The 27,305-nt window shown below is 39.3% G+C and overlaps 1 protein-coding gene across 1 annotated transcript; it reads right to left on the reverse strand.

Annotated features, from left to right (window-relative positions):
- Window positions 1-26,164, reverse strand: cers2a (ceramide synthase 2a). The gene is made up of 11 exons (XM_036567179.1): window positions 25,632-26,164; window positions 16,590-16,763; window positions 15,739-15,856; window positions 13,986-14,104; window positions 11,775-11,832; window positions 11,627-11,677; window positions 10,624-10,716; window positions 7,678-7,806; window positions 6,470-6,576; window positions 6,128-6,281; window positions 1-4,333 (listed from the first exon to the last, which is right to left on the reverse strand). The coding sequence occupies exons 2-11, from the start codon at window positions 16,760-16,762 to the stop codon at window positions 4,175-4,177; spliced, it is 1,161 nt and encodes a 386-aa protein (XP_036423072.1). The 5' UTR covers window position 16,763; window positions 25,632-26,164; the 3' UTR covers window positions 1-4,174.
- Window positions 26,165-27,305: the final 1,141 nt, after the last annotated feature.

Raw genomic sequence — 27,305 nt, forward strand, 5'->3', positions numbered from 1 at the left:
TTGGTTATCCACAAGAGTCTTTTATCTTACATTGCATAAAGGCAATACAAAATACAACATAAAAACACTGGCAGTTGGGACACTCATGTTTCTGTGTGTGTTTGGGACCACTGAAGGCAATACATGGTGAGAGCTATTTGGCTGAATTGGTCTTGGCATCTAGCCTGGAAAGAGTGATGGTTATAGGATAAAGAGGAGAGACAAACAGAAAAAGGTTGGGGGAAAGAAAAAAAATGAGGAGCTCCTCATGAAGAGGCTTGTGATAGCTGATGTAAAAACCACCCCAAAAGTTGCTAGGTTTCGCTTCCTGGACTCAGCCCAGCAAAATCAGAGCAATCAGTGTAAGCTTATGAGCTACAAGGCAGCTGAAGCTCTACACTGACATTGATGCTAATCCCATTCGCAGTAATGGTTTTCCTTTGGAGGGAAGGCAGACTGGCTCTGCAAAGCGGAACGGGTCGCAAGATTCAGGATGGTCTGAACTAAGGGTGGGCGACATGAGAGTACAATAACATTACTAGGATAAATGACATCATGATAAGCTTTTCTGAGCATATAGTGAGCAACATCAGTTCCTCTAGACTGACTGACTGGAAGCTCCTGGGCCTATTTGTGGAAGATTGTGAGTTCCTGGTGATGCTGCGAGTCCTAGAAAGCATAACTCATACTACCATGTACTAACAGTCTTTGATCGCTTTTTAAAATGCTGCATTAATGGAGTATATTAAACCTTAGTAAGGGTACATTTACTTGTAACTGTCTTTAAATACCATGATTTTAGATATTCGCCATATTACCCACCTCTAGCTTGTATCAGGGTTGAGGAGCAGTGCTTGTAGAGCAAGAGAAGAATGTGAATAAGCAGACAAGAAGATAGAACAAACATAAGACAAGGCGCTTACATGGGTGACATATATATAACACAACAAAACAAGAAACTGAATGGACACTATAGATAAACATAATGACTGGATCTTTCATTAGCTGCAATACAACAAAATAAACAACAAGGACCTGAACATGTAAACCGTATGACCTCAACAATAATTATATTCCTGGTCTCAGGTAGTGTTCTCCTCTTCAGTTCTAACACTTTGGACATAAGCATTCGGGTCGTGATACAGTATAAATGTTGAGTTAGTTGAATAATGAACAGGAAACACTTAAGAATATGGCCTCTTTCTACATGGATGCTATTACCCGTAAAACCTATAAAGCATAAGCTATTTCAGTCATGTTGGAGCACTGCTGTCTTATAGATGAGTTATGTGATGAACTGTCTGTTCAAGCAGTCTGACTCTGAATATTTTATAAAGTGCATCTGATGGTCAACAAATACTGACATACACTTAACATATGGAAGATAACACACTGGTTTGTCTGTTACTCTGAAAAGCCAGCTTCTTTTTAGTAGATCAGACTTTTCTGTTCAGAGATGAAGGTGTGGTGGGGAGGACTTCTGTTCAACTTGTTATAGACATGACTTTAGAACAGGCCTACCTCCACCTGGTGGTGATTTTTATCCTTCTTCCCAGCAGGCCCATGTTACTGAAGTGTAGAATGGGTAATATCAGTCCACAAGAAATGTGTACAAGCAATTCCAACTGAAAAAGAAACTATATTTGTTGTATTATTGGCTTATGGCATAAGTCAACTGAATAATTTTAGGCCTCAAATAAAAAAATTGAAAGGAAAGGCAATAAAAAAACAAAGATAAAACAAAAATACAATAAAAAATTAAAGTGAATAATCTCAATGTTCTCCTTTGTTTTAGAGAAGCAAAACAAATGGATCAAAAGAAATAAGCACAAACAAACGGTAAATTACTTATTTTTAAAATAATTTCTCTCCTTGATATGTAGCAGTTGTTGTTTTTTTTTTTTTTAGAGCAAATCTTGACGAGTCGTACAACTCCGACGTGCTGATTTAAGCAAGAACAGCATCTATGGCTGGATTACATTTTAGTTCCCATTATAATGCAGCAGAAAAAAAAGACAGTTGACACACAAAAAGGCAGGACATTTAAACATTTGGCGGTTTAGCTACTGGTCGCTCCCACAGTGGGACGTCATGGCAGCACAAATGGTTCCGCTGAACCAATCCCAGCAGTCCTGGAGGGTCCTAGTCATGCACAAGTTTAGTGTTTTCCCTGATTTACCACACTCAAGTCATCATGTGGTTGACCTGTTCATGCTCCGCCCACACATATTTATTTGTAGCTACTGTTACGATGTCGAACAAGTTTTATAGAATGTTAGTAAAAACCTCATTTAAATACCAAAAAAAATATAGGTTTTTGTTTGACGCAAACAAGCAAATTGGTGGCAAATTCATCATCATTTCCAACCTGCCTATTAGCTATAAGAGCAAAGTTCAGCACAAACCCAGGACCTCAATATTATTATGTAGACGCTAAACAAAGATTGAATAACATATTTTGACACAAACTTGTCCAACCTAGCAAGGGCTTGCTACAAAGGGCTGCACTTGCAAGCAGAGCATGAACAGGTCAATGACTAAGATGAGTCAGATGTGTTCTAACTGGGAAAACTCTCAACCGTGCATTGCTGTGGTCCTCGAGAACCAGCTTCTACAAGATAATCTTTAGGGCAGCGGTAGTGTATAGCAAGATTAGGCAATATAGTACATATAATAGTGCAAGTGAAATAAGGACAGGTCGAGTGAGGAGGGCTCTCGGCTAGGCGAGTGTGCATGCATACATACGTACACTAGGAATGTTTAGGGAGATTCAGCTAAAGGCCACTTGGTGAAAAGGGGATGCTGTACGCGGAATAAAATGGAAATTTAGCCAATAGTTTGTGGGTGGTGCACTTGCAACACTTCAGGTAATTCCACAAAGTTACCTGTTAAGACCTGCAGTCTTTTAATGTTAGCAGGGATATTCACCCCTACATGGGATCTGTATGAACAAGTAAGGAAGAGTGACTAGGGTCGCACAGTGACCTGATGTGATGAGAAGGAAGGGGAATCAGGCTAGAACTAAAAAGTGTGTGTGTGTGGGGCGAGTGAGGGTTCAATATCGAAGAAATACTTCAGCATTTTGTAAGCTAATATTTATCTGCCGCGTCTGTAGCCTTTAACCACAGAAAACAAAAACAAAGTTATAATAGAAGCCAATGGGCAGCTGCTTCAAGTGTTTTCCTTTTACTCTATAAAGGGAAACTACATTATTGTCTGTGGGAATTAAATGTATGCTGCAGACATGGTAGATGGAGATCCTGCTAAAAACACTGAAGTATTCTTTTAAAGTGGAATTCCACCAATTTTTAAATCGGTCAGATGTACCCGAAGTCATTGAGTGGTTTTATGTGAAATGCTCTGTTCTAAAGAAAGATTCATAAGACAGAAGTCATAACTGTTTTTTTTTTGTTTTTTGATACTTCTGCAACAAGAGTTTGGCCTAAAATATATATTTTTATTTAAATCCAGAGGTTCATGCATGGTATTCTAAGCAAACGCCCAAAGAAGTTAATTTTTTCTATGTTCAATATGACATATCACACATCAATATTACCTATCAAAACTCAGAAGCCTCACTGTTCATTTTGGACAGTAAATAAAATGACTGTATTTGACTATATCATGACCCCTGGTTCTTATCAGCACCACTCTAAAGAAATCTGAGTTAGCAAGTTACTCTACAATGAACTGTTTCACATCAAACCACTCTGAATGACTTTACATCTCAACCATTGAATTACGTTGTAATTTCAAAAAACTGTCAGAATTCCCCTTTAACAAGGCACTAAGCAGGTCATACACTGGACAGTGGAGAATTTCTAACAAGAACAAGTCCAGGTTTTATTCACTGCTTCAAGATCCCCTTGTTTCTTCTTTAGAATTTAGTGCATTTTAGTGCATAGACCAAAAAGACTTCTGGATTTATGGTTATTCAAGTTTGTTTGCTGGGACTATTAGGATTAGTGTTTGAGTGTAAGATAAATCAGCTTTTAACACTTGGTAAAATGTGTGCGTGTGTGTGTGTGAGTGTGTGTGTGTGTGTGTTTGTAGGCCAGTTCTTTAACTTGAGTGTCCCCCCACCCTGCCTCAGTCTACTGCTCTCGCCCAGGTGGTATGAGTGTGCGCCACAGGCAGCTAGGGAGGACATCACCACGTTTCCACCTCTTCACCCTCCCTCCTCCTCTCTGCTCCATTACTCCGTCTTGCGGTGGTTGTTGTTGGACGGAGAGTGGCCATTCTGCAGTGGTCCATTTTTTGTTTTGGCCCTTCTCTCTTTCTCCTGCATGGCCTCATCCTCCTCCTCTGAATCGTCCGTCTCTTCTCGGTCACTCCTCTCGTCCTCCACAATATGCTGAATGACAAAAGAAAGGCAGTTAGTGCTGTTTTAAATGACAGCGGATGCATCCAGTATGTTAGGTGTTTTCACTAATAATCTAGTTTTCACTAATAAACTAATCTTAAAACACACACACACACACACACACACACACACACACACTTATTATATCTATTTAAGCAGATAAGCTAAAAGACAACACACTGTCTTCACATCTTCCACTAGCCAAGCTGCTTTCCAATATTCAAATACTAAGAACCGTTGAGAATACTTTGATTTGTTCTTGATCCACCCAAAATACAGAGGATGCATTAGTTTAATGTGCCACTGAAAACAAACTGAAAGTCCTCTAACTCTTTTCAACATGATCATTATTGGTGGAGAATGCAAATAAATGGTGCATTTAAATCTGCTTAGAAGAAAAATGAGATGAGAAATTAGCAGTAAAATGTCAAATCTTTGCTCAACTGGTACAAATAATACCTAATATGAAAGTTTCGTCAAGAGAAGGCAGTAATATCAGACTGAGGTTGTCTTAGCTGAATTAGTGCTGGCTACCTGGATGTTCTGATGACGTCTGTTCAAACTCTCTCAAGCACGCTCCTTTTCATTGTCATTCATGGAGCAACATGCAATACGACTGAAAAGCATTCCTCTAGTCTGCACAGCGCACTTCACAGTGCAACTCCAACAAGACATAAAACTCCACAAGTCAGCTCCCTGCTTGCTTTAGCCTCGGGAGCGATTCATGCTGTCACTGTGCTACAGAGACTGTTGTTGACAGAGACAGATGAGAAACAGGATCAAAACTATGAAACCTACTTTAGTGTCATTCCATACCAACTCACCTAGCTCCCCCAGTTCATGTCATGGATTTTCTTGAAAAAATTCATGTAAAAACTTCTAATAAATTCATGAGACCTTGCAAAACCCGATATGGCTTTAAGCCTGGCCTCCTCAGCTATACCCATGCCCTGCTGATACAGGCTCTAGGTATGCCAAATTCCAAGACATTTTATAAAGTATGCCAAAGTATGCCAGCACACTAACTTCCAAAACATCTTACAACAGACTTCTTCACATAATACAAGTTACAGCGCCATACTTAAAGCCACCTAAATCTATGGGGCATAAGCATGGCTGTATTTTTGTGTATGATACAGATGATACAGAAAACGGTGTTAAAACTTTTGTTAAAGAAGCGTGCTGTGTCTTGTCCATACATTCACAGGAATAAATCAGATGCAAACATTTCCGCTCCTCGCTCAAAACATTCTGTAATAATGCCCCTCCAACTCCACTCCAGGTTTTCTATTTCTCGCTCCACGCTCACTTAACAGAGAAAACCTGGATCTAAGTTTAAAGTGCCGTCTTTACAGAACGCTTTGAGTCATTTCACTGAATGATGGTGTTATGTTAGTGTCTGAGAAATAAACCTTGAGGTTGAGCACGTAAAGGTTTCTTATTCCAGTGACGACATTGAAATTATGAGTAAACAGGAATTAAATACAAGTGCTATGTTTACGATAAGACATGACTAAAGAACTATTTTCAGAACACATTAGCTATCTAGCAAAGTAAACGGTAATAGCTGTTGAAGTGCTTCAGACTGGCTCTGCTCTGGATTAGCAATGTGCACAGATACTCAAGTTCCCAACTTATCCTTTCAAGTGGTAAATCCAGTTCACAAGCTCATTTAAATTATCTCCTTAATATGTCTCTGAAGCATTTCTGTAAAAATCAAGTCAGTAAACCTGAACATGAGCTGAATTTCAGCTCATCAGCAGAAAGAGAGAGAGGCTGTCTTACATTGCCAGGGAGGAACTTGATGGCCATGCGCAGAATAAGCACGAACCAGAAGATGTGCAGACACTGGAGCACCAGCAGAAGCCCATTAAAAAAATAATAACCAAAGAATGGTGGATAGATGGTCACTGGATACACCCACGTACAATGCATGATCCTAAAAGAGTGAGAGAAAGAGAGAGCACAAAGCAGAGATTAGATTTCAAATTAATTAAATGAGTTAAAAGTGCAGTCAAATTAATTATAGATTTGTCCCATTAATTCTGATTCTTTCAAAACATCTGTGGGAAAAAAAAGCAAGGGGTCTGTTAATAAGCTGAAGTTCAGCTGAACTGTACTGCTCACCAGAACGGGAAGATCACAAGTCTTGTGATGAAGAAGACAGCAGCAAAAACGATGAAGATGTAGTTACATGTCTTTCTCCAGCCGGCGTAGTTAAACATTTTTGCTGACTGTAACACAGAAAGAGATAGATAGATAGATAGATAGATAGATAGATAGATAGAGTGAGAGGGTGAGAGGGTGAGAGGGTGAAAAAGAAAAACAAAGAGAGAAAGAAAGAAAAAGAGGAAGAGACAAAATTATTGTGAGAAATAAAGAGAAAACAAGAGAGGAAAAGAGAGTGAGAGAAAAAAATAAGAGAGTAAAAGGTTTATAGTGTTGTTGCTCTGAGGCTCCACCAGGTGTGAGCATTAGACAGTGTCTGTGAACACCTTACTTTATTTAGTGAAGAAGTTAGAAACGGAAGTATACAGGAATCCTGAGGGACGTTTTAAGCAGCTCCAAACTTCCCATTTACCATCCAGATAAATAAAAATCAAAAAGTTTGTAAGCAACATCTCATTTTACACAGCTTGTGATGGATCTTAACACTGTAAACTGCACTGAACTAAGAGTTTTGCACTTAGTTATGTACTGATGTCTGTGTGTATAGACCGATTGTTATCATTACAGCACATACACTGCCTGTCGGCGGTTTGGGGACATCCAGCTTTCAGCATGTTTTAATACAAATGAGCACATTTTCTCCGTTGGTTGGTAACTCATTATGACAAAGCAATTAATGAAATAAAGTTCATTTTGTGGCAAAAAAGGTCCCACACAGTTAATTGTGGGGTTACAGCACTAGCTTGGGAATAACGTAAATCCCTACACATTTTATCCTTTCATGTCAACACTCACCAACACTCACCAACACTCATGCTAAAACATGCTTTTAACAATAGTTTGGAAAAGAAAACTGTCAATTCATTATTATATATAGTATGTGCACCTTGATTCAGACAGATTTGCTATCAGAGCATTATGAACATCTTTGTATGTGGTTTTGTTAAATTGCATTGAACTGTTCAAGTTCTTGACACTATGAATGTCGTCTTCTAGTCATATTAAGACCTTCTGTTAAGTGTGGATATGGAAACTAACAGTGTTGTGGGATGTGACTGGAGCCAGAATGTCACTGAGAATCTGTGAGATAATAATGATAAGTGAATAATAATAAGTGAGCACATAAATATTTTGTCTCCGTTAACGTGTGAATGTTATTTGCAAACCTCTAGCAGTGAGTCGGAGGTGTCGTGCACCAGCATGATCAGAGTTCCAGCTCGAATGTAGTTCACACACCAGGAGAAACTGATCAAGAGGATAGTGGCCAAATGGTGAACAATCTGCTCCTTAAAGTCCTGAGAGAGAGAGAGAGAGAGAGAGAGAGAGGGAGAGAGGGAGAGAGAGACACATCAGAAGGTAATGAGATGAGTCAAAGAGAAAAGGCAATGAGGGTTTTTATTTATTTATTTATTTTAACCCCAACTCTGTATTTTGTTTAATAATATACTGTGAAAGCTCATTCCAGTCAAGTCCATTTTGACAGCACTGTGTCAATTTTCACATAGTACCTTGAAATATTGACTTACTTTCTTGAGATTTTACGTTAACTATGTTAAATAAGTTTCAACATAGTAAGTAATTCTTTTGGTACAGTAAGTCATTAATTTGACACTATAGGTCATTATTTTGAGATACAAAGAAAGTTATTATTTTGACATGAAAAGTCTAAAATTCAAGCCATTATTTAAACACAGCAAGTCAAAATTGTGAAAGAATAAAAAAAAGTTGAGATGGTAAGTTAGAATTCTGAGAAAAAAGCTAAGCCATTATTTCAAAATAAGTCATTGCGCGCGCACACACACACACACACACACACACACACACACACACACAAAATGATGAGTATAGGCTAAGGAGGAATATATTTTTTCCTGTACAATGTCATTCTTGTTTTAACTGTTGTTTTTTTAGAAAACAGTATTACAGTCTTTTCTTCTGAACATATCAGGAGATGTTTTCCAAATTGTTTAAAGGCTTAATTGTTTATTTGAACACTAATCCCACACTGGATGATAAGGCTGGTTATGTGCTAGAAACAGAACAGTCAGATTAGCAATACAGTGAAAAGAATGTGCTTTTCGGCTATCTTGGGAAGTACGTTTAGTGCAACAGCAAAGCAATCAGAATCAGTCAGGTGAAAAAGACTCACCACTGAATCAAAATCCTGCAGCTGTTTCTGCACTTTTGATTAGATGCGAGTTTTCCATTTTTTTGGCGAGTAAATGGTAAAATAGCATTACATAACATTAATGAGCAGTTTTGCAGACAGCTGAGACCTATCATTCATGCTGCCAAAGGTAATTTTCCAATTTAAAAAAAAACCTCCATGAGTAGTTTTTTTTTAACAGCACAGGCAAAGGTTAAAAAACAAATAACAACTAATACAACTAGTGCCGTGTGTTTGAAAAATCTTAATCCCTGTCCTGGTGTGATTGGAAAATGTGGTAGGGGAAACGTGACTGTGGTTTACAGAAGTCAAACATTAACCACTCTAAATCTGGACCTTTATCTGCTCTTGACCTCAAGACTCATTTATACTTTTGTTAAACAGTCAGAACACTGGGAGGAAAGTTTTGAAACTCCAGAGATTCAGAGGAGGATACAGTTGTTTGATAGCAAAGAAAAGCATTGCTAACAGAATTTGATGCTCTGGAGCAACTGCACATGAGTCTAAAGTCACCATGCCCAATACCAAATATCAGCAGGAGGACTATAAAGACCCCCAGCATCGAGTTGTGAGTTCTCTGGAGTGAGTACAATCCAAATCCAGTGGGACCCTTAATACTGTTCTTATCACACCTGCTAGTCCATAATCACAGCAGATATAAGATACAATGAGCAATAAAAACAAGATTGATTTAATAGTTGCAAATCACATCAATAACAGGAAACACAGTTCAAAATTAAGTTGTTGATAATCTGTTTGCCACCAGAGTCAATCTGAATTCATAACCAAATACTGTATTGTTTCTAGTCATCCCCTTGGGTGGTATAAGACAGAATCCAGTTAAATAAGAACAGCTATTTTTATTAGCTCCCACTTTTTGATTCAAAATACTAAAATGCAACAGAAAAAGCAGGGTTGTTTCTTAACACTCAGGAGCCCTAAGCAACATGTTACTTGGAGGCTCCTACTACCACCGCAATCAAATTATTTGTAAATTGTGTGCAAAAATGAAAAAGTCTTTCATTTGTAACAGGTTAAAAGATCAGCAGCTAAAATGTCTTAAAGCAAAAGGCCCAGAGAACAAGATGCATTTGAAGAGCCGTCCACTTTAACAGCGGAGGGAGTTTAACCTACTGACTGACAAAAATCATCACAGGATGAATGGAATAGTCACAAGGTGATACACTCTGACCCATGTCTTAAGACAGATTTCCACTGACTTTTCCAAATTTCTGCACAATTAAATTAGTAAGATGTAAACATTCAGAATGGTTTGATGTTAAATGCTCCATTCTAGAGAAATTTACTGAATCAGAATTGCTCATAGCTGTGATGAGAGGAACTAGACATCTGAAGTACTTAAATCTTCTAAAAGCTCTCTCAGAGACGGTTATTACATGGAAAGGGTATGAATACATTGCCTGATATCTGAGAATTGTTTTATAACAGTTTTAAGAAGATTTTGGCCTAAATGGTATTTTTATTTTAAACACATTCCTGGTGGAGAGGTACATGCAGGGCATTGTAAAGCAAAATAGTACCCAAAGAAAACTTTTAGACCACTATTTTAGCATCAACATTACATCTAAAACATAGAAAACGTGTAGGTGCGCTGGTGGATTTGGATAGTAAATAAAAGGGCTATAGTTGTGTTGCTGACATGTGTCTCCTGGTTCCTGTCACCACCACTGTAAAGAAATAAGAGTCAGTAAGGCTACATTTACACTGCAGGTAAAAGCGCCCAAATCCAAACTTTTTTTCATATGTGACACAGATTTGAGATTTGCCTTTTGTGTATATCAGACTTGTTGGCACCTGCAGAATAATAGAGGGCCCGTCACCTGTAATACAACACTTAAACATCTGTACTCTCCAAATGATGCTCAAAGTAACAAAACAGGAACTGAAAATGAATTCAAAATAAACAGTTGTTGGAGCCACTTACTTTTCGCTTCACGTCAGATGCCACACTAAAAAGAAGTGAAATGTAGAAACCCAGTTCAATCATATAGTACCAGTACTGAGAGGGCAGCAGAGTCTGAAAGAGAAAGAGAAAGAGAAAGAGAAAGAGAAAGAGAGAGAGAGAGAGAGAGAGAGAGAGAGAGAGAGAGAGAGAGAGAGAGAGAGAGAATTAGATACTGATCTCATCATATTAGGCGCTAAAATCGCCAAGAGTTCCAATCATGTCAGTCAAACCGGAGGACATCGTTTCCTATTTCATTCCCAGAATGACCCTGCTCAGAGTCCCGTCTGATCCAAGACACTCAGCTAATTATTACCACCCTCAGGAGAAGAATAAAAGTAATAAATGGGTGAGCAGAAAAACACCAGTCACTGTAGAGCAGGGCTGTTCTAGTACTGGGATTAGGAAACAGCTCTGAACACATGTCTAGCCAATTAGCTGGAATAATGGATTATTCACTCCTGAGTGCTAGGGTCATATAAATCAGCCCTCTAGACCAGTAGTTCTTAAACCGGTCCTCAGTGCATAGACTTAAGCTGACTGACAGTAGTATCATCCATCATTTAAATGCCCAAAAACAAGCCATCTGCAGTTTTAAGATACAGATGGCTTGTTCTATTTGTCTCGTAATTTTTTTTTCCTGTTTTCTTCTAATGAGAAATGTTAGTAACCTTTCGTCCCCTCGGCCATTACTTCCATTTAACAAAAGACGACTGTGTCTTACAGGAACCTTGTCCTTTTTTGTTAGCTTTCTCTACAGCTATCACTAACCTGCACATACAAGAGACATTGATCTTTTCTATGACATTACAGATAACTCTATGATGGCACCGTCAATGAGCTAGAGCTTGGAATGGGGGTACTGGACCTTCTGGGACCATCAGAGGGCTCTGAGGACTGACTTAAGAAGCACTGCTCTCGATCAAAAACAGGTGTCCCTGTTGGAGTGCAAATTTAGGACTGGAATGCATTGATGTAAACCCACCAGTCCTGGGAAGCCCTTCCACATCTCCTCCATTTTGTAGAGCCAGGGTTTCTGTACACACAGACACACACAATTACACTGACAGCTTCATATCCAAACATACATACAGCTCAACGTTTCTCACTACACCTCAGCTGAGAGTACTCACGTCAATGAGGGCGCCCAGGCCAGCAAGGAAAGCAAGAAGGTAAAACGTAAATCTCCAACTGTAAGAGAACGCAGTCAGTCACCTCTACAGTGCTCTACAGTCACAACGTAGCAGATCAAAAACAGCCTGCAAGGATTCTCTTAAATGTCACTTATTCACTTATGTACTTCCAAAAAGACTTTTGACATGCCTACTAACAGAACAATTTTCTTTATTTTCAGCCTATTCTTTTACTCATTTTAGGATAAAAGTAAAGACATCAGACTGTGAAACAGCACATCTGAATTATGCAGTGACCATATTAAGAAAAAAAAGGATCTTTGGCAGTGGCAAACTATTACAGTTAGGCCTTCAGTTTGGACCATAACTGTCAAAACTCTACAATAAATGTTAATTTCTGCTAGCATTCCTAAGGAATTCTAATAGTATGTTAGTGCTAAGGTAACTGCAATTGACATGAACATTTTTGGCAATGCGAGATAAAACAGACATTTGAAGAAAATCAGAAATCACACAATGTTACATTGGTTTCAGATCTAAAAGACCACATATAATAATATTTAATAATATATAATATTAACAAATAATTAGCTGAATTACAAAGGCTCCTAAAGGAATAGTATCTTTTTATGTCACATGTATTGGTAAATATCCCTGGGCAACAGGAATGCGATAGAGTTATGGAACAGAGGGAAAGGCAGGTAAACTGGGAAACAGCATGAGCTAATGTTTTTGGGGCATCATATAACCTCGATCATCAATTCATCCATCTGAAAAATCTTCTACAAAGCTTATGTGACACCCAGGGTAAGACATTTAATAGGTTGAACTGCTCACCTCTTCTATACTTATTGTCCATATGGGACTCTGGGGACTTTTATACATATTATGTGGGACTGCCTGCAACTGCCCAAGTGTATATCTTTTGGGAGGAGGTAGTTAAATCTCTTCTTTGACTAAGATACACCTCTCCATGGACCCTGAACTTCATTTGCTTAATGATGACTCAAGATTCTCCATCACAGAAAGTGTCTCCATCATGGAAAATGTGACTTGCTGGCTTAACTGCAGCAAAAAAAAAAGTCATCGTCCAACCCCCTCATAATCTGTCCTTACATAACTGGCTTCACACCTTATTGGACATCCTCTATCTGGAACTACCATCAGCAAGAATTAGCAATGCAGCCCCTAGAAGTCTTCATATGTATGATGCAACCCAATTTTCATGTGCCCTGTAGTGCAAGCATGATCAGTTTCTGTTGATAAGTTCCATGTGGGTGTGGGTCGAGATTGGAATGGGGGGTTGTTTGGCTTTTCTTTAAATGGAAAATAATTTAAAAAAAAATACAAAAATATGTCAAAATGTCTTTAAGATTATGAAAGAAATATTCAATCGAGTGGCTCTAAACTTTTTACTGGTAGTGTAAATTCTTTTCATGGTTTTTCCTGTATAGAAAATCTCTCTCTAAAGACACTCATCAATACATCTGTTAATGTATTGTTTCATGCCCTATATACAGTTGCATGCAAAAGTCTGGGCACCCCTGGTCAAATGACATTTTGCTGATTTTCAAAGTGAAAATAAGTAAACACATCCTAAACACACACTTCTGCACATTTTAAAGCACTATTACTTTTATTTACTGAACGCAACATTTTGTGGGAAAAAACATAAAATGCAAAAGTTATGGTACATTTTATAAAATGTCAAAATTGTGCACTAAAATTAAAAATAAAATTCCATATTTATTGTTGCCTATAGAGGATGTGTTATTTTCACCCAGTTGCATAAGAGTGCATTTAACCATACAATATATTCAAGGTAATTAGTAGTAGGTACATTCAAATGCTCATTCATTAATATCATTCTCACATGAATTTGTACAGACAGGTTACACAAGTTACATGATGCCAGAAGTAAAATCATGCTTGTATACAGGGAAAAAAAAATTATAAAAGTTGTATTTAGGGCAGAGGCTGAGTCGAGTTTGCTTACATGTACAGGGTGTTTTCAGTGCAATCTCTACATTATTAGTAACCTAATGACTCGCTAGGCTAGGGTGCAATATGCACTTGGAAACAGAGCTGAGAGAGGAATGTGTGTAATTCAGGACATGAGGCAGTCTCATGCCTGGGCATCATCTAGTTTGAGGGTTTGTGTGTGTATATATATATATATGTGTATGTGTGTGTGCGCGTGTGTGTGTGTACCTGGCCTCTCTGAACTTCTTGAGCTGGTTGGGACGATCCTGGTTCCGCCGTCTCCGGAACCATCTCTGGACCTGCCGCTCTGAATAGCCTGTTTGTTTACTTAAACTCTCCACCACATTCTGTACAGATAAAAAGAAAGATAAGAGAGTGTATGAGTGTATCTCACAACATGAAATCCAGTGTGGGCCTTTATAATGCTGGGTAAAATATCCTCTATACCAGCATTATGGATCTGGTGTCACACAACAACACTGACTTATTTTTATGCATACTGATGAACAACAAAAATGCATGCAATTCGCTAAGCACTTTAAACAGGGTTCCTACACTCTAAACAGTGGAATTTCATGATTTTTCCATGACAAATGTTCATGCTAAACAATAAGCATAGTGCCGGGCGATACATAATCTATGCCAAAATATTGTGATACCAACATACCATGATATGGCTTTCCTTGACAAGTTATGACCATAATGATCTGATAGCACAATATTGTGATACATGTAAAAATATCATCTTGAATTTTATAAGTACCTCCCAGCACTAATTTAACACATAGACAGCTGTTCTGTTCATGTTTGTAAATGTTAGGAAAGCTAGTCCACGCGCAGCACAGTGGGCTGGGGGAGGCAGAGAGTCCAGGAAATTCGATTACTTTTCTAATACTCATTATTTTTCAGGACTTTTTCCAGGCCTCGAAAACCAGTCAGCTGCAGGCTCAGAGACATGTGAATTGCTTAAGAGAGCTGATGATGGTGTTTCCAATTCACACATTTCTTACAAGCTCTCCATGAGCTCAGCCCAGTTCAGATTCAGACTCTTCAATGTCCAAGTGGGACACCTCAATTTTCTCAACAAATCACATGGTGCTGGAGGGTCAACCGCTTGAGGTGGCAACAGAACACACATGCATCAGGATGTGCTAAAGCCAACCTAGCATGGACGATTCCCAAGGAGACTGGGCATGCATCCTGTTGGTCCTTCTCGTGAATAGGAAAGCCACACTCTGAGACAAGGACGGGTGGTTTTCTTGCCAGGCTGAGAAGTTTCTTTTCAGATAGCCGTTACAGGTCTCATACAGAGACTTTGCAAAGTGGATTTTAGAGACTTTGAAAGAAGCTGCAAAATCCTTCAAACAGTGCTCTGTGGGCACACGGCATATCAACAAGTAGCTGTCGCCATTCTTGCCTACTGAAACAGTTAACAGGGTTTTTTTCCCTTAAAAAAAGACTGGGCTAACCAGCTAGCTAGATTAGCAGAGGTGATTTTAGAGAGGTGAAGAGAATAAGAACTGAGGGGACTGAGTCAACTTGCACGCAAGGGCCGTTATCCCATACGATATGTGTTGTGCAGAGTGAACAAAAGTAAATATGGCATTTTTCTGCAAAGTTTAGAACATCATTTCTATTTGTTTGCTTAATTTAACATAATGGAAAAACTAAAACATAAAATGTGCAACAATGTTTGCACAGGCCACATTTTATATGTTTAATTTAACAAATAGATAAAAAGTAATTCTCCACTAAAATGTTCAGACATTTGCTCGCTGTAGAGGAAGTGTTGACTCATGTTCACTTAGAAAAATCAACAAAATGTAATATAATTTGACCAGGGCCCAAAATTAGCATAACTACATATTCTGCTTCAGCACCCCAAACCTAAAATGCCTTGCCGCATCTTTCACCTACCATATGATAAGGCAGATAACAGAAATGTGCAGTTTAGAGACAAAGTAAAGTATAAGGGCTGTACCTGTGCAGGATGTTTACTTGTGGTGCAAAAGAAAGACTCCAGTGTTGGGTTGGGTGCGGCCCGCACTCGCACTTTCTCTTTCACGCCCATCACTGAGGCCAGCCAAACAGCCACTGTCCTACAAATGTCAATTCACCACAATCAGTAAAAAGTCTTAAAATCATTGAATCAGTTGTCTTTTCTTAAACATAAAAAATACGCAGTGGGTAGCGCTGTCGCCTCACAGCAAGAAGGGCCTGGGTTCGATTCCCCGGCTGGGCAACCAGGGTCCTTTCTGTGTGGATGTTCTCCCCATGTCTGCGTGGGTTTCCTTCCACAGTCCAAAGACATGCAGTCAGGCTAGCTGGACATGCTAAATTGCCCTAGGTGTGAGCATGTGTGTGAATGTATATGTCTGTCTGCCCTGTGATGGACTGGTGACCTGTCCAGGGTGTATCCTGCTTTCCACCCAATGACTGCTGGGATAGGCCCCAGCTCCCCCAACAACCCAGAAGGAAACGCAGCTTAGAAGGTATGTGTGCGTGTGTGTGTGTGTGTGTGTGTGTGCGAACATAAAAAAACATGAAATTCAATCGTTCTTAGTAGATTCGTAATTCTTTAAAATTCTTTGAAATTTCCCATGAAGTGATTTGGTGTTAAAACACTTAAAAAGAGGCTACGATTCAATGAAGCACACAAACATAATACCATGGTAATGTTAAAAATAATTTATCAGCTGCATTTATTTTCTTGTGCAAACACAAGGGTGATATAATTTAGTAGCTTGTACTCTATGTTTTAGAAAATCAAACTTAAATCTGAAGTTGTCCATGTAAAACAATGTATTCAAATATATATTGGTCTCCACAGACCTCTCGAAGATCTGCCGTACGATGAGGAAGGCAAGCGCAATGGGCAGGGAGGCCCACAGGTCAGATCCTTTGGCGTAGGTGCGACCATCCCGATCCTGGAGGTCAGCCCAGCCCAAACCCACCGGAAACCATAGTCTCTCGTTCCAGAACCACTCACTCAGTCTGGACAACATACTGCAGAGGAGAAGAGGAGGACTGATTAGCATTTAATAACAAATGAAACCCAATGGAAATCAGACAGCAAATAATTTACAGAAGACTAACTCTCCCTTCTAGCTTTAATTTACTATTAGCAACCAGTGTTGTAGTATTCTGTGAATTATTAGCCCACCTTGTCACAGTCTCGACATCATTTTTACATGGTCTCGGGGTAAGGAGAACTCAAAATTTCTCATGACCAGCAAGCCTGAACCTGGCTCCCACATGGAGAGTAAGTAACTTGACCATTTGGCTAAAACGCCAATTACAAAACACAAAGCACAGCTCAAAAACTACCATCTTGAACTACTAACCCGTAAAAATATGATTAATGCACTGTATGGTAAAATGTATGCAGCAGCAATGACTACTTGTTGTGACTATTTGTCACAACAAATCTGTATCATCTTAATATTATATATTAATTCATTTTCGTAGACCTATTTTGGAAATAAACATATTCATGTTTGTGTTTGTAGCCTGACTGCTAGCTGTTCAGGGAATCCTGACTGTTTTTCTTCATAAAGGCCAATGACACTGATGTGCAAAATATAAATAAAAACAGAATGCAGTGATGTGCAAATCATCTAATAAGGGTCACTTAACTACCTAACTTTTTTGGGGTGAAATATTCCACAGTATAATGGCCTGGTGGGCCTCAGAGACCTGCTTTTATACAAAAGCCACTTTGAGAGTTTCGAGAGTTGAGAGCTTCTCTTAAATACCACACTATTCAAACTAGACTCAATTGGACATAACCCAGCCTGGACCAGTCCCCAGTACAAAGTTAATGCCAACGTTAATGAAAATACAAAAGGTACTGTTGTTCTACAACATCAACACTATTGAGTCATCAGTACTATAATTCTGTAAGAAGAACTTAAACACCTATCTACATTAAAGGTAAACACTGTGTAGAGCTGCAACAGTAATAACCTGACCAGTGTATTCCCCAAATCCCACCACCCCCACACCAAAATGGCTATTACCAAAAGGATGAGCATGACAACTCACTGTATGGCTGCAAACATACCTAGATGCAGTAGTTAAAAGGGGTAGACTACTAACCTCACATTCAAATCTACTGTGCAGTGGTAGACAGTCCCCTGCCTCTCCTGAGTCCCTGGGACATATTCAAATAAGGACACTCCTGACCGGGTGTTCCACTGTTCACACAGGCGTAACACTGGATGTTGGCATCGTGTGAAACAGCTGATGATTTTATACTACTGTTGAATCATTCTGTATAGGTTGATGTTTGATTGGTCAACCACTCAAAATATTCTTTAACAAGAGGACCTGAAGTTTGCTACGTTTAACAACGTTTGTTCTTCCGAATCTGACTTGTCTAGCCCAATTTAATCCGTAATGCTATCAGTAACCCTAAACATGAACTAACAGGTTACTATAAAAAGACACTTTGAGGTTTGAGAAATATCAGATCTGACAACAGCTGAGCAAAAAGAAAGAAAGAAAGAAAGAAAGAAAGACATTCTGCATTGTGCAACATTAGCAACATTTTGCTAGCTACGGCAGCACACTTTCAGGTCTGAGCTGAGCAAGTACGTGCCTTTTTGCAACCATGATCTATGTGATCTCAATGCCACAACGTTTCCTTAAAGGCAGACACAAAAAAGGAAGTAAAAAGAGATGCCTAGCTGTAGATTCCTGTGTAATGTCTTACAACATTTCACAATCACAGATGAGCTAAACTTTCACCCCTGCAAAACGAGACGCAGCAGAAGGCCATTAGATGAATTCCTCCTATCCTTGCACTGTGAGCGGCACATATTGAGCCAATGGGCCACCAGCTCCACTAAAGGCCGGGTCCATCAATGGAGCCATTCTGAGAACGCAGCATGACATCATGGCCCCAGTCATTGGCTGGCAGCTCCTGAATGCCAGTACTGTCACCTGTAGTCATTAGTACTGCCTGGAGCCAGCCGGAACAGAGAGAGAGCCAGAGACAACGAGAGAGAGACAACGAGAGAGAGAGAGAGAGAGACAACGAGAGAGACAACGAGAGAGAGAGAGAGAGAGAGAGAGAGAGAGAGAGAGAGAGAGAGAGAGAGAGAGAGAGAGAGTCCTTCAGTGGACAATGCTGACACACACAATGGAAGACATCTGAGAGGATTTTAGAAATGAGAAATAACAAAACCTAGTGGGCGGCATGGCCAAAAGTTTAAATTACAGTATAATTAAAATTTCTGAAAGTTTAGATGCATACTGTTTAGGTATATCTTATTCTGGGATGTTCCTTCATTTAATAATAAACCATTTTTAAAAACCTAACTGAATATGAAAAAATTCTATATGTCTAGATAAACCAATGTATTGCATTTTAACACTTCATATCTTAATTTCTTCAAACCAGCTTTTGGTTTGTATTTTCCATTCCACCTTAATTGAAGCAGTAATCACATTCTGGCACCTGTACAGCCATTCTTTTATGTCCGACGCCTCAAAAAGAAAGTGGACTACATCAGAGGCAACAGACTATACAGCAGGAGGTGACCAAGGGTCTGCTGTGTTTTACTTTCATTTGAAAAGTGACCAGCTATAATATAGTATATCGCACTGTATGTACGTCGCGCTATCTGCGTTTGTTTGTGGCAACTCCATTATGACAAAACTCATAACTCAGGAAGAATTTCAGTTGGTAAACTGGATGAACATACAACCCACTACTAATCTCAAGTGGAGGTAGAGCTTAAACATCAGCCCTTTTTAGTCCGAAATCACAACTTAGAGTGCAACTTTCAAATCGCAAGAGCTGCATTTTTTACTACTGTCTACATTATCAACAGTGTTGTCTTAAAGTCTTAAAGATGGGAAATACCTAGTAACACTAAGCTTGTGGACTTCCTGTAGATGAGTTTGTCCAATCTGAAGCAACCAAACATTCATTTGTGCATGACAACACAAAACTAACTGGCAGCAAACTGCACCCAGCGTTCAAGTTTCAAGCCAGAAAACGTGGATCTCATTGGCTAAAATAACAGGCCTGGACCTCAATTTATCATTTAAAAAATTAATCGCAATTTAATTTGAATCACAGTCACATCATTGGTCAGAAAAATCGCATTAGATATTTCCCCCCAAATACTTCAGCCCAAAGTGAAAGACAACTTAGCCTGTTCAACACAACCAGTACAACCCAGCTCCACTGAAAGGGAACACGCTGAAATGGTTCAGTTCTGAGTTTTTCTATTCGTTAACACACAGGAGTCTGATCCACTCAAGAAGAACCATTTCTGATAAAGCGTTTGTATTTGTGTGTAGTGCAAAACAATTTCACACTCATAGCTTAATCTAATCTTAATCGCTTTCCTAAAAATAGCTGACGAAAAAAGCCATAAGCTCATGCAACAAGTACTCAAAGCTTTTTATACAAAATATATTTTTTCTTCACTTTCTCTCCTGATAAAAAAAAAAAATAAAATAACCACATGTTCCAGATGAAGTCATTTTTCTTCCATTAATCTCTACAGGAAAGTAACTGTGGCTGCTGCAGTTTCAGGCCTGAGAGGAACTTTCCTTCACTGGCTACCTGGCATGGTCAGCAGCTAAATTTTGAGAGCAGGGAAGCGGACTTTGACCGTTCTAACGGAAGCCTTGCTGGCGATGTCTGCTCTTGTTTGTGCAAACTCCGCACAGCCTGCACAGGATTTAGCTAACAAAAGCCAAAGTTCATCTAGGACCTGTTTTTGTCCTTAAATTATCCATGAGCTACTGATGGAGCATAATTTAGAGAAGAATAAACCAGTTAAGTTACAACTAAGGTACAAACATGCCTGGAAACACTACAGTGTTTCAAATTAAAAATGCTAAATGATGTCATATCCTTATATATCCAGCTATTGTCTAACCAAATGCTGATCATATCAAATCATGTACTTGTCAATAGAACCCTACAGGCAAAATGGCAATGTTGGTGGTAAAGTTGAGAGATGACAGTTAGAATTAGGCAAATGAGATCAAGTTTACAGGTCCTTCCAAGTTTCTATTCACTGTTAGATGAAGCAGACATTTCCTTTGTCTCAAGGAAAGATGAAAGTCACACTAGCTTGGCTGAAAACATCAGGCGCACATGGTACAAAACTCATCCATTTTGATCTCCTGACCCTTTGTCACATGACATAAAGGACTGTATCATGTTGGCCTACAGTTTCACAGCTATGGAGCAGAGATGGCACAACACCACTTTTTCTTTTCTGATACTGATGTTGAAACTGAGTTTCGGCTCATACTGATATCTTTATTTTTGCTTTAAAGCTGTTTTTTCTTACTAATCTTTAAGAGGCCCATATCGTGGACAACCGAAATCCTTTGCCTTTTGGTTTTTTTATCATAACTGAGTTATATGTAAACACTGTGAAAGTTTCCAAATGCACCACTCACCCCTCAGCATTTACTGATTCACAAGAATTACAAGAATTCACTGATGTCACAAGAACCCACTAATTTATATATACACACCCCACCACCCATTCATACTAAAGTTATAAGGAGAGTTTCAACTCCTGCGTTTTGAATGAGGCACAAAACAGGGCAGCCAAACAGAACAGAGCTCATTTACATAAATCAGTATTAAGGGCAGGTAACAAAAACTATGACCATAAAACCTAAAATTATGACCATAAAACCACACAAATAATACAAGTGGACCACAAGGGAAAAACTAAAATATAAGAAAAATGTAGGATATGGGCCCCTAAAATTAGGCCATCATGCTCAAACTACTCAAACACTCTAATCCACAGGAAGAAACACACAGCTAACATCACATCACACAGAGAATGTGACAATGTGCTATTTCAGGAAAGATTTGTAACAATAGAATCAGATTCATTCTTTTTTTCAATGCGATACCTGATTCAGCACTTCCTGATGATACCGACACCCAGTATCACACTGGTGCCATCTCTATTATTCTCCTGCGCATCCCGAAGCATACTTATTTTGATACTTATAAGGCCTGACACAGAACACCTCCACGACTTAATGCTGATCTATTCAAACCAGTCCAAGGTTTTTAAGCTTCTCTGGTTAGAATCACTGAAATAGATGTAGGAAGGCTATGTTGTTCTTGTATAGTCTAAATTTAGTATAGTCTAAACATCACAAAACAAACAATAAGAGAAAGCAACTTTGTGTAGGCCTGTGCACACTTTGAACCTTAGAGACCAAAAGAACCAGGCAAGAGCTTTTTCCACACTCTGTAATGGCTGTTTTTCTAGTGTTTATTTTATGAATGTTTTATGGCACAACTATTCCGAAAACAAGCGACACCTTTGCTAAAAAGTCTTCCCCCTTTCCCCAAAAATAATAAATTTGCCAAAACGTTTGGTGTCCAAATTTTGCTAGTTTAGCACTGGAGTACAGCGCTAATGTAGCTAAAAAGTAATGGAAGCTGATTTGCCACCAGTTAGCACTGAGTAAACCAGGCCTAAAATCACTATTTTTAAGTAATCTCTGATTTAGAGTTGCTTATGTGTTTTCTGATGCTGTATAACATACTGTTTATATATGACATACTGTTTATATATATAATATGCTTTAGTATGTTTACAGTGTCAGAAACTACATAGTATTTTTAAGAGCGTCTTGAGGAAAGTGTGAAATGATTCAGGAGTACAGTTTGGTCAATGCTAAGGTACGAGCTTCCATTACTTATTAGCTACATCAGCCTTCCAGCTCCAGTGCAAAGAAGCAAACTTTGGACACCAAGCATAGCAATGACAACATTTGGGGTGATGTGGGAATGTGTAAATTTGTTTTTTCTTTTCCTCCAAATTATCACTTTAAACTGAAATGACAGCATACTTCCAAGATGGTTACCTGGACCTACATCAGTAAACTGAACTGATACTGCAGAGACTTTTTTTTGTCTTCTTGCACACATTCAAATGCGAAACTTAATACTTTCTGGATCAGTTCTAACCAGATGATTACGGAAATAGGGAATTACATACAAGTCTCCGCAAGCCCTTGGCATTACGATAAATTGATAGGAGTGGGCCGTAAGAAGTGAAAGGCATCCTGCCACGTCCTGCCTAGACAACTGCTCTTGTCCTAAAGAAGAAAAGGCCTACAGTGAACAGATCAAGTGATGCTTCACAGTATTGACCAACTTGCATACATTATCCTGCATACATTTATGCAACAGACAGTGCTGGCTCAACCATCAATGACACAACTGCTTGAAAAAAAACACAATATGGAGAAGCAGAACAGAGTTACAGGCCAACTAATCTATAATATACCATCACTATCACTACATACATCACATGTTCACCTTGCAATACCTACAACAACTGACCATGTACTGAACAGCCTTGTAAAGCACAGTTTTGTCAGGACTTCTCTGTGACTGGCCACATTTTCAAGGTCGTCGTGTGGACAGTTTTGCTGCCTCTTTGAACAGAAAAACTACAAGAAGTTCTGGGTGATTAAACGATCTTGATTCTTTACACCAAATTAGGCAACAATTTAGCCTTTGACAGCATGCAGGATTAGCATTAGGCCAGTGCAACAATCAGTCTGCACGTCACCAAAATGCACGCCTACTTAAAGGAAACACGGCACAAACAACAATGTGGTTGATGAGTGGTACAGGTGATGAGTAAAAGCAAGCCTGAAGATGAGAACAGAGGTGAAGTTGTTGTCAGGGTGATCAAAAATGAAACATGTTTTCATTCTAATTTTTGTTTTTGATCAAATTATTATACTACATACACAAAGTGGCAATGTCCAGATTTCATACTCATTTAAATACTAACAGTGACCCATTTAAACAGGGATAACTTTTTTTTAATCTGTAAAACCCTGTCATACATTTGTATTCTTTCATGCGTGACTATTTTTACGAAAGAGAAAAAGGGATCTATACTTTGGCAACTTTTGTTAGACTAAATGGGTCATCACTGAGCTTTAGGATGTAAATTATAAATATCAATAAGTTTCGATAAAATGTTTAGTGACAAGACTTTTGGCCATATCACCCAGCACTGGTTCTCTTTTTCAGGGGCTAACAATCTCAGTGTTTTACCACAGTAAGCAACAGATCATCTAACTTTTTGATCATCTATCTCTCCATATTCATTTCCACAGAGGCTACACCAAATCCTAGATATATTAGACATATCAGACAGATTATGACTAACAGGTGCATTTGTCAGCTTTGAATAGAACAAGTTATTTGTAGGCTTTTATTTCTTCAGTGCATTTTCGCAACCACACTGCAATAGCTTTACTCCTGCCCTCAACCAGGTAAACTTTTCAGATCAAACAGACTTTACGGATACATATCTGCCATAACAACCTTCATAAACCATTACAGACAACAGAAAACCACATAAGAAATGCTGCTTCCCTTTCTAACCCACACAGTTTGACACAGCCCATGCATTTAGTATACCGATCCAGGCTCACACACAGCCAGGTGTCCAAAATCAATCATTTCTAAATATTTAATCATTAACAAAGACAATAACAAATGCATGTACTGGCACCACAGGCCTGTAAAAACTAGAGTGAATGACAGAGATAGAACTATATTTGTCTATCAAATCAACATGATGATCTGAGAGCTTACACATGTAGAATGGCACAAGATATTTGTCTATGAATCATGCTGTTCAAAACCTTTGTAAAAGAGATTTCCAAAAATCTACATGTATATTTGTTGTATTCTGTTGTGTGACCAGAGCTTGTTTCCCCTGGAACTGCCACCACTGCACATGACTTCACAACAGGCTTATCCACATTTAATCAGTTACATATCTGAGCAAAGTTTGACAGATTTGCATTTTTTCTGATTCTTTTCAAACTATTCATTCAAATGAACAAATACTTGAGTGTGTGTTTGAGGAAAGGAATCTGCACTCCATTATAATCATTTACACGTTGGTACTATTTTCTTACTGTCTTTAATTTCATTCTCTTCTTTTGGTTTAGCACTTGGATTACTCTGCTGTCGCTCATACTTCTTATTTTCAAGCTTTATCATTATTTTAGAGCTAAGGAACCCAAAATAAGTTCTATATAGAACCACTTCATGCTCAAACAGTTCTTTGCATGGTGAAACGGTTCTTCAGGTTAATGGAGAATGTGCTGTATACGCCTCTATATAGAAAGTGGTCTTATATAGCACCAAAAAGCGTTCTTCTTTTGTTGCAAGCCTGACATCACAACAACAGAAGAACCATATACAACACATTTTCCATCAATCTGAGGAACCATGTCACCATGCACAGAACCAGTCAAGCAGCAAAAAAGGTTCTATATAGGACTCAGGTCTCTGAAAAGAACAATTACCTTTACTAAAGAAGCCCTGAAGAACCAGTGTGTAGACATCGAGACCCCTGGTTCCTGTTACCACTATGTAATGTGTTAAGTATATGTTATGTTTCTCTACAGTGAATCATTTCACAGCAAACTGACTTGAATTACTGTATTTACAGCTCAGTGAGTAAACTGGGCAGAAATTTTGAGAAGTCAGTGAAATTCCCCTTTAACACATACTTTCAGTTGTTAATATGACGGTGAAAACACGGTAACAGCACAGTCTTGTATTTTTAGCCCACATCTTTTCCTGGATAAAGTTAACAGAGAGGCTAAATAAAAACAGGCAGTCAGGCAGTTAGTCTGTAGTCCCTTTAAAACAGGCCTGAGCTCTGCGCTCGAGCGGCCTCCCCCCGCGACCAACCGACATGTTAAAGCGGTTAATAAGGAGGAAACCGGGCACGTTTTAGGACAAAAAAATGTCCTTATTACAGCTACAAAAACAACACAGGAGTGGAGGCGGCGGTTCGTGTTCGAGCTTCATGTAACGGTACTCACTTCCGTCCAAACGTTTCCGCAGATAGAAGAAGAAGAAGCAGAGGGCGAACTCGTGATCCAGCGAGGGAGGAGGATATTACACTCGAGTAGAGGAGCTGCTGCTAAACACAACCACACTACTGCTCCCAAACCGCCATTAGAGACGTTAGAGAGAAGTCAGGAGTTACTGGAGTCGACTCGGACAACTTCACAAGCCCACCACGTCCGCATTTTCCTCAAAGTCCTGAAGGAGAAACAGAGTTAAAGGAGAGGAGGATGTCGGCCGCTGGAGCTGCACCTCCTCCACGTCTTCTCACTTTGTTGGTCCGGTTTCATTCAGCTGCGTCCTATTTTCCTGTCCTTCTACCCAAAACACAAATCACATATCCGACGTTTCGCCGTGTTTTTGAAGCGTCCGCAATGCTGGGAGGTCTTTTGCTTTTTATGTTTACACGCATTTATCAGCTCAATCTGCTGGGCAGATGTTTGTCAGGTAGTTAGCACTCAGAGCAGCGGGAAGACCAGCAGCAGCTGAAAGAGAGGAGGGGGAGGGGCATCAGCACATGGGGCGGGGCCAAGCGGATAACAAATTACGTTTTACGGCACGTGAGAGGAAGCAGGTAGAGCGTCCAGATACTTCAATAAAACTTACTTTCCTATCCGCCTTCACTGAGTTTGCCTGATCTGTAGCTCATGGCGTTTGACTAGCGGACTAACACATGATTACCAGATCAGGCAAAATCCAGGCCCGCAGATAGAGGAAGCTTCATTACGGTATTCGGACACAGCCCGCGTGTGTCTGTGATACAGACTAAAGGAATTCATAGCTTTGAGCTCAAATGGCTCCCTACCACCTATATAGTGCACAGCAATTATCTGCATTAGTCCCTATCTAACATTTAGAGCAGTATTTGGGTATAGTAGCCATAGTTTCATGGTCTATGCAGTGCACTCCATAGGGGGTGAGAAGATTTGCGATTCATCCATATTGATCAGCATGAATGTCGAATTGAGCCCTAATTTATGTGAGTTTTAGTGTCTACAGTAAAAAAATTGAGTGACATCATCAGGTCACACAGGGACTAGGGCTGTGTCTCAAATCAACCTCTCATTTCATATGTAAACAAACTGTTTTAGGATGCTATGCTAAATCTGCCCGAGTCAACTGTAGTAGTAGCCATAGTTTCATGGTCTATGCAGTGCACTCCATAGAATGGAATGTACTGAAAAGCTCAGTGACTTTAAAGATGGCACTGTTTTAGGATGCTATGCTAACTCTGCCCCAGTCAACTGTAATTGCTATTATTTTGAAATGGAAGCATCTAGGAGCAACAACAGCTTGGTCTCAAAATGGGAGAAACTTAGTGGGCCCACCAAGTGCTTAAGTGTCCCAACAAGGTCATATAGATGTGATGGTCAGGGGTCCACATTACTAGCATAATGCAGGTCAGTGACTAGGTGAATTAATGAACAAATGCATTTCAGCTCATCAGAGTATCTTCTTATCCACCATGTTGGTCTGGCAGCTGTAAATCTGTCCACTCTTTTTGGGTAATAGGCCGTTGCAGAGTCCGCATCAATGCGGTACTCACCAAACGCCACAGTAGGGGCGCATAGAGGGCACTCGTGAGTGCTCCTTGAGAAATGGGACACCCTACAGCCTCGTAGGGACATGCAAATCAGCACTACAGGACA

The sequence above is a fragment of the Colossoma macropomum genome, unplaced genomic scaffold (assembly GCF_904425465.1).
Source record: "Colossoma macropomum unplaced genomic scaffold, Colossoma_macropomum, whole genome shotgun sequence".
NCBI lineage: Eukaryota > Metazoa > Chordata > Actinopteri > Characiformes > Serrasalmidae > Colossoma > Colossoma macropomum.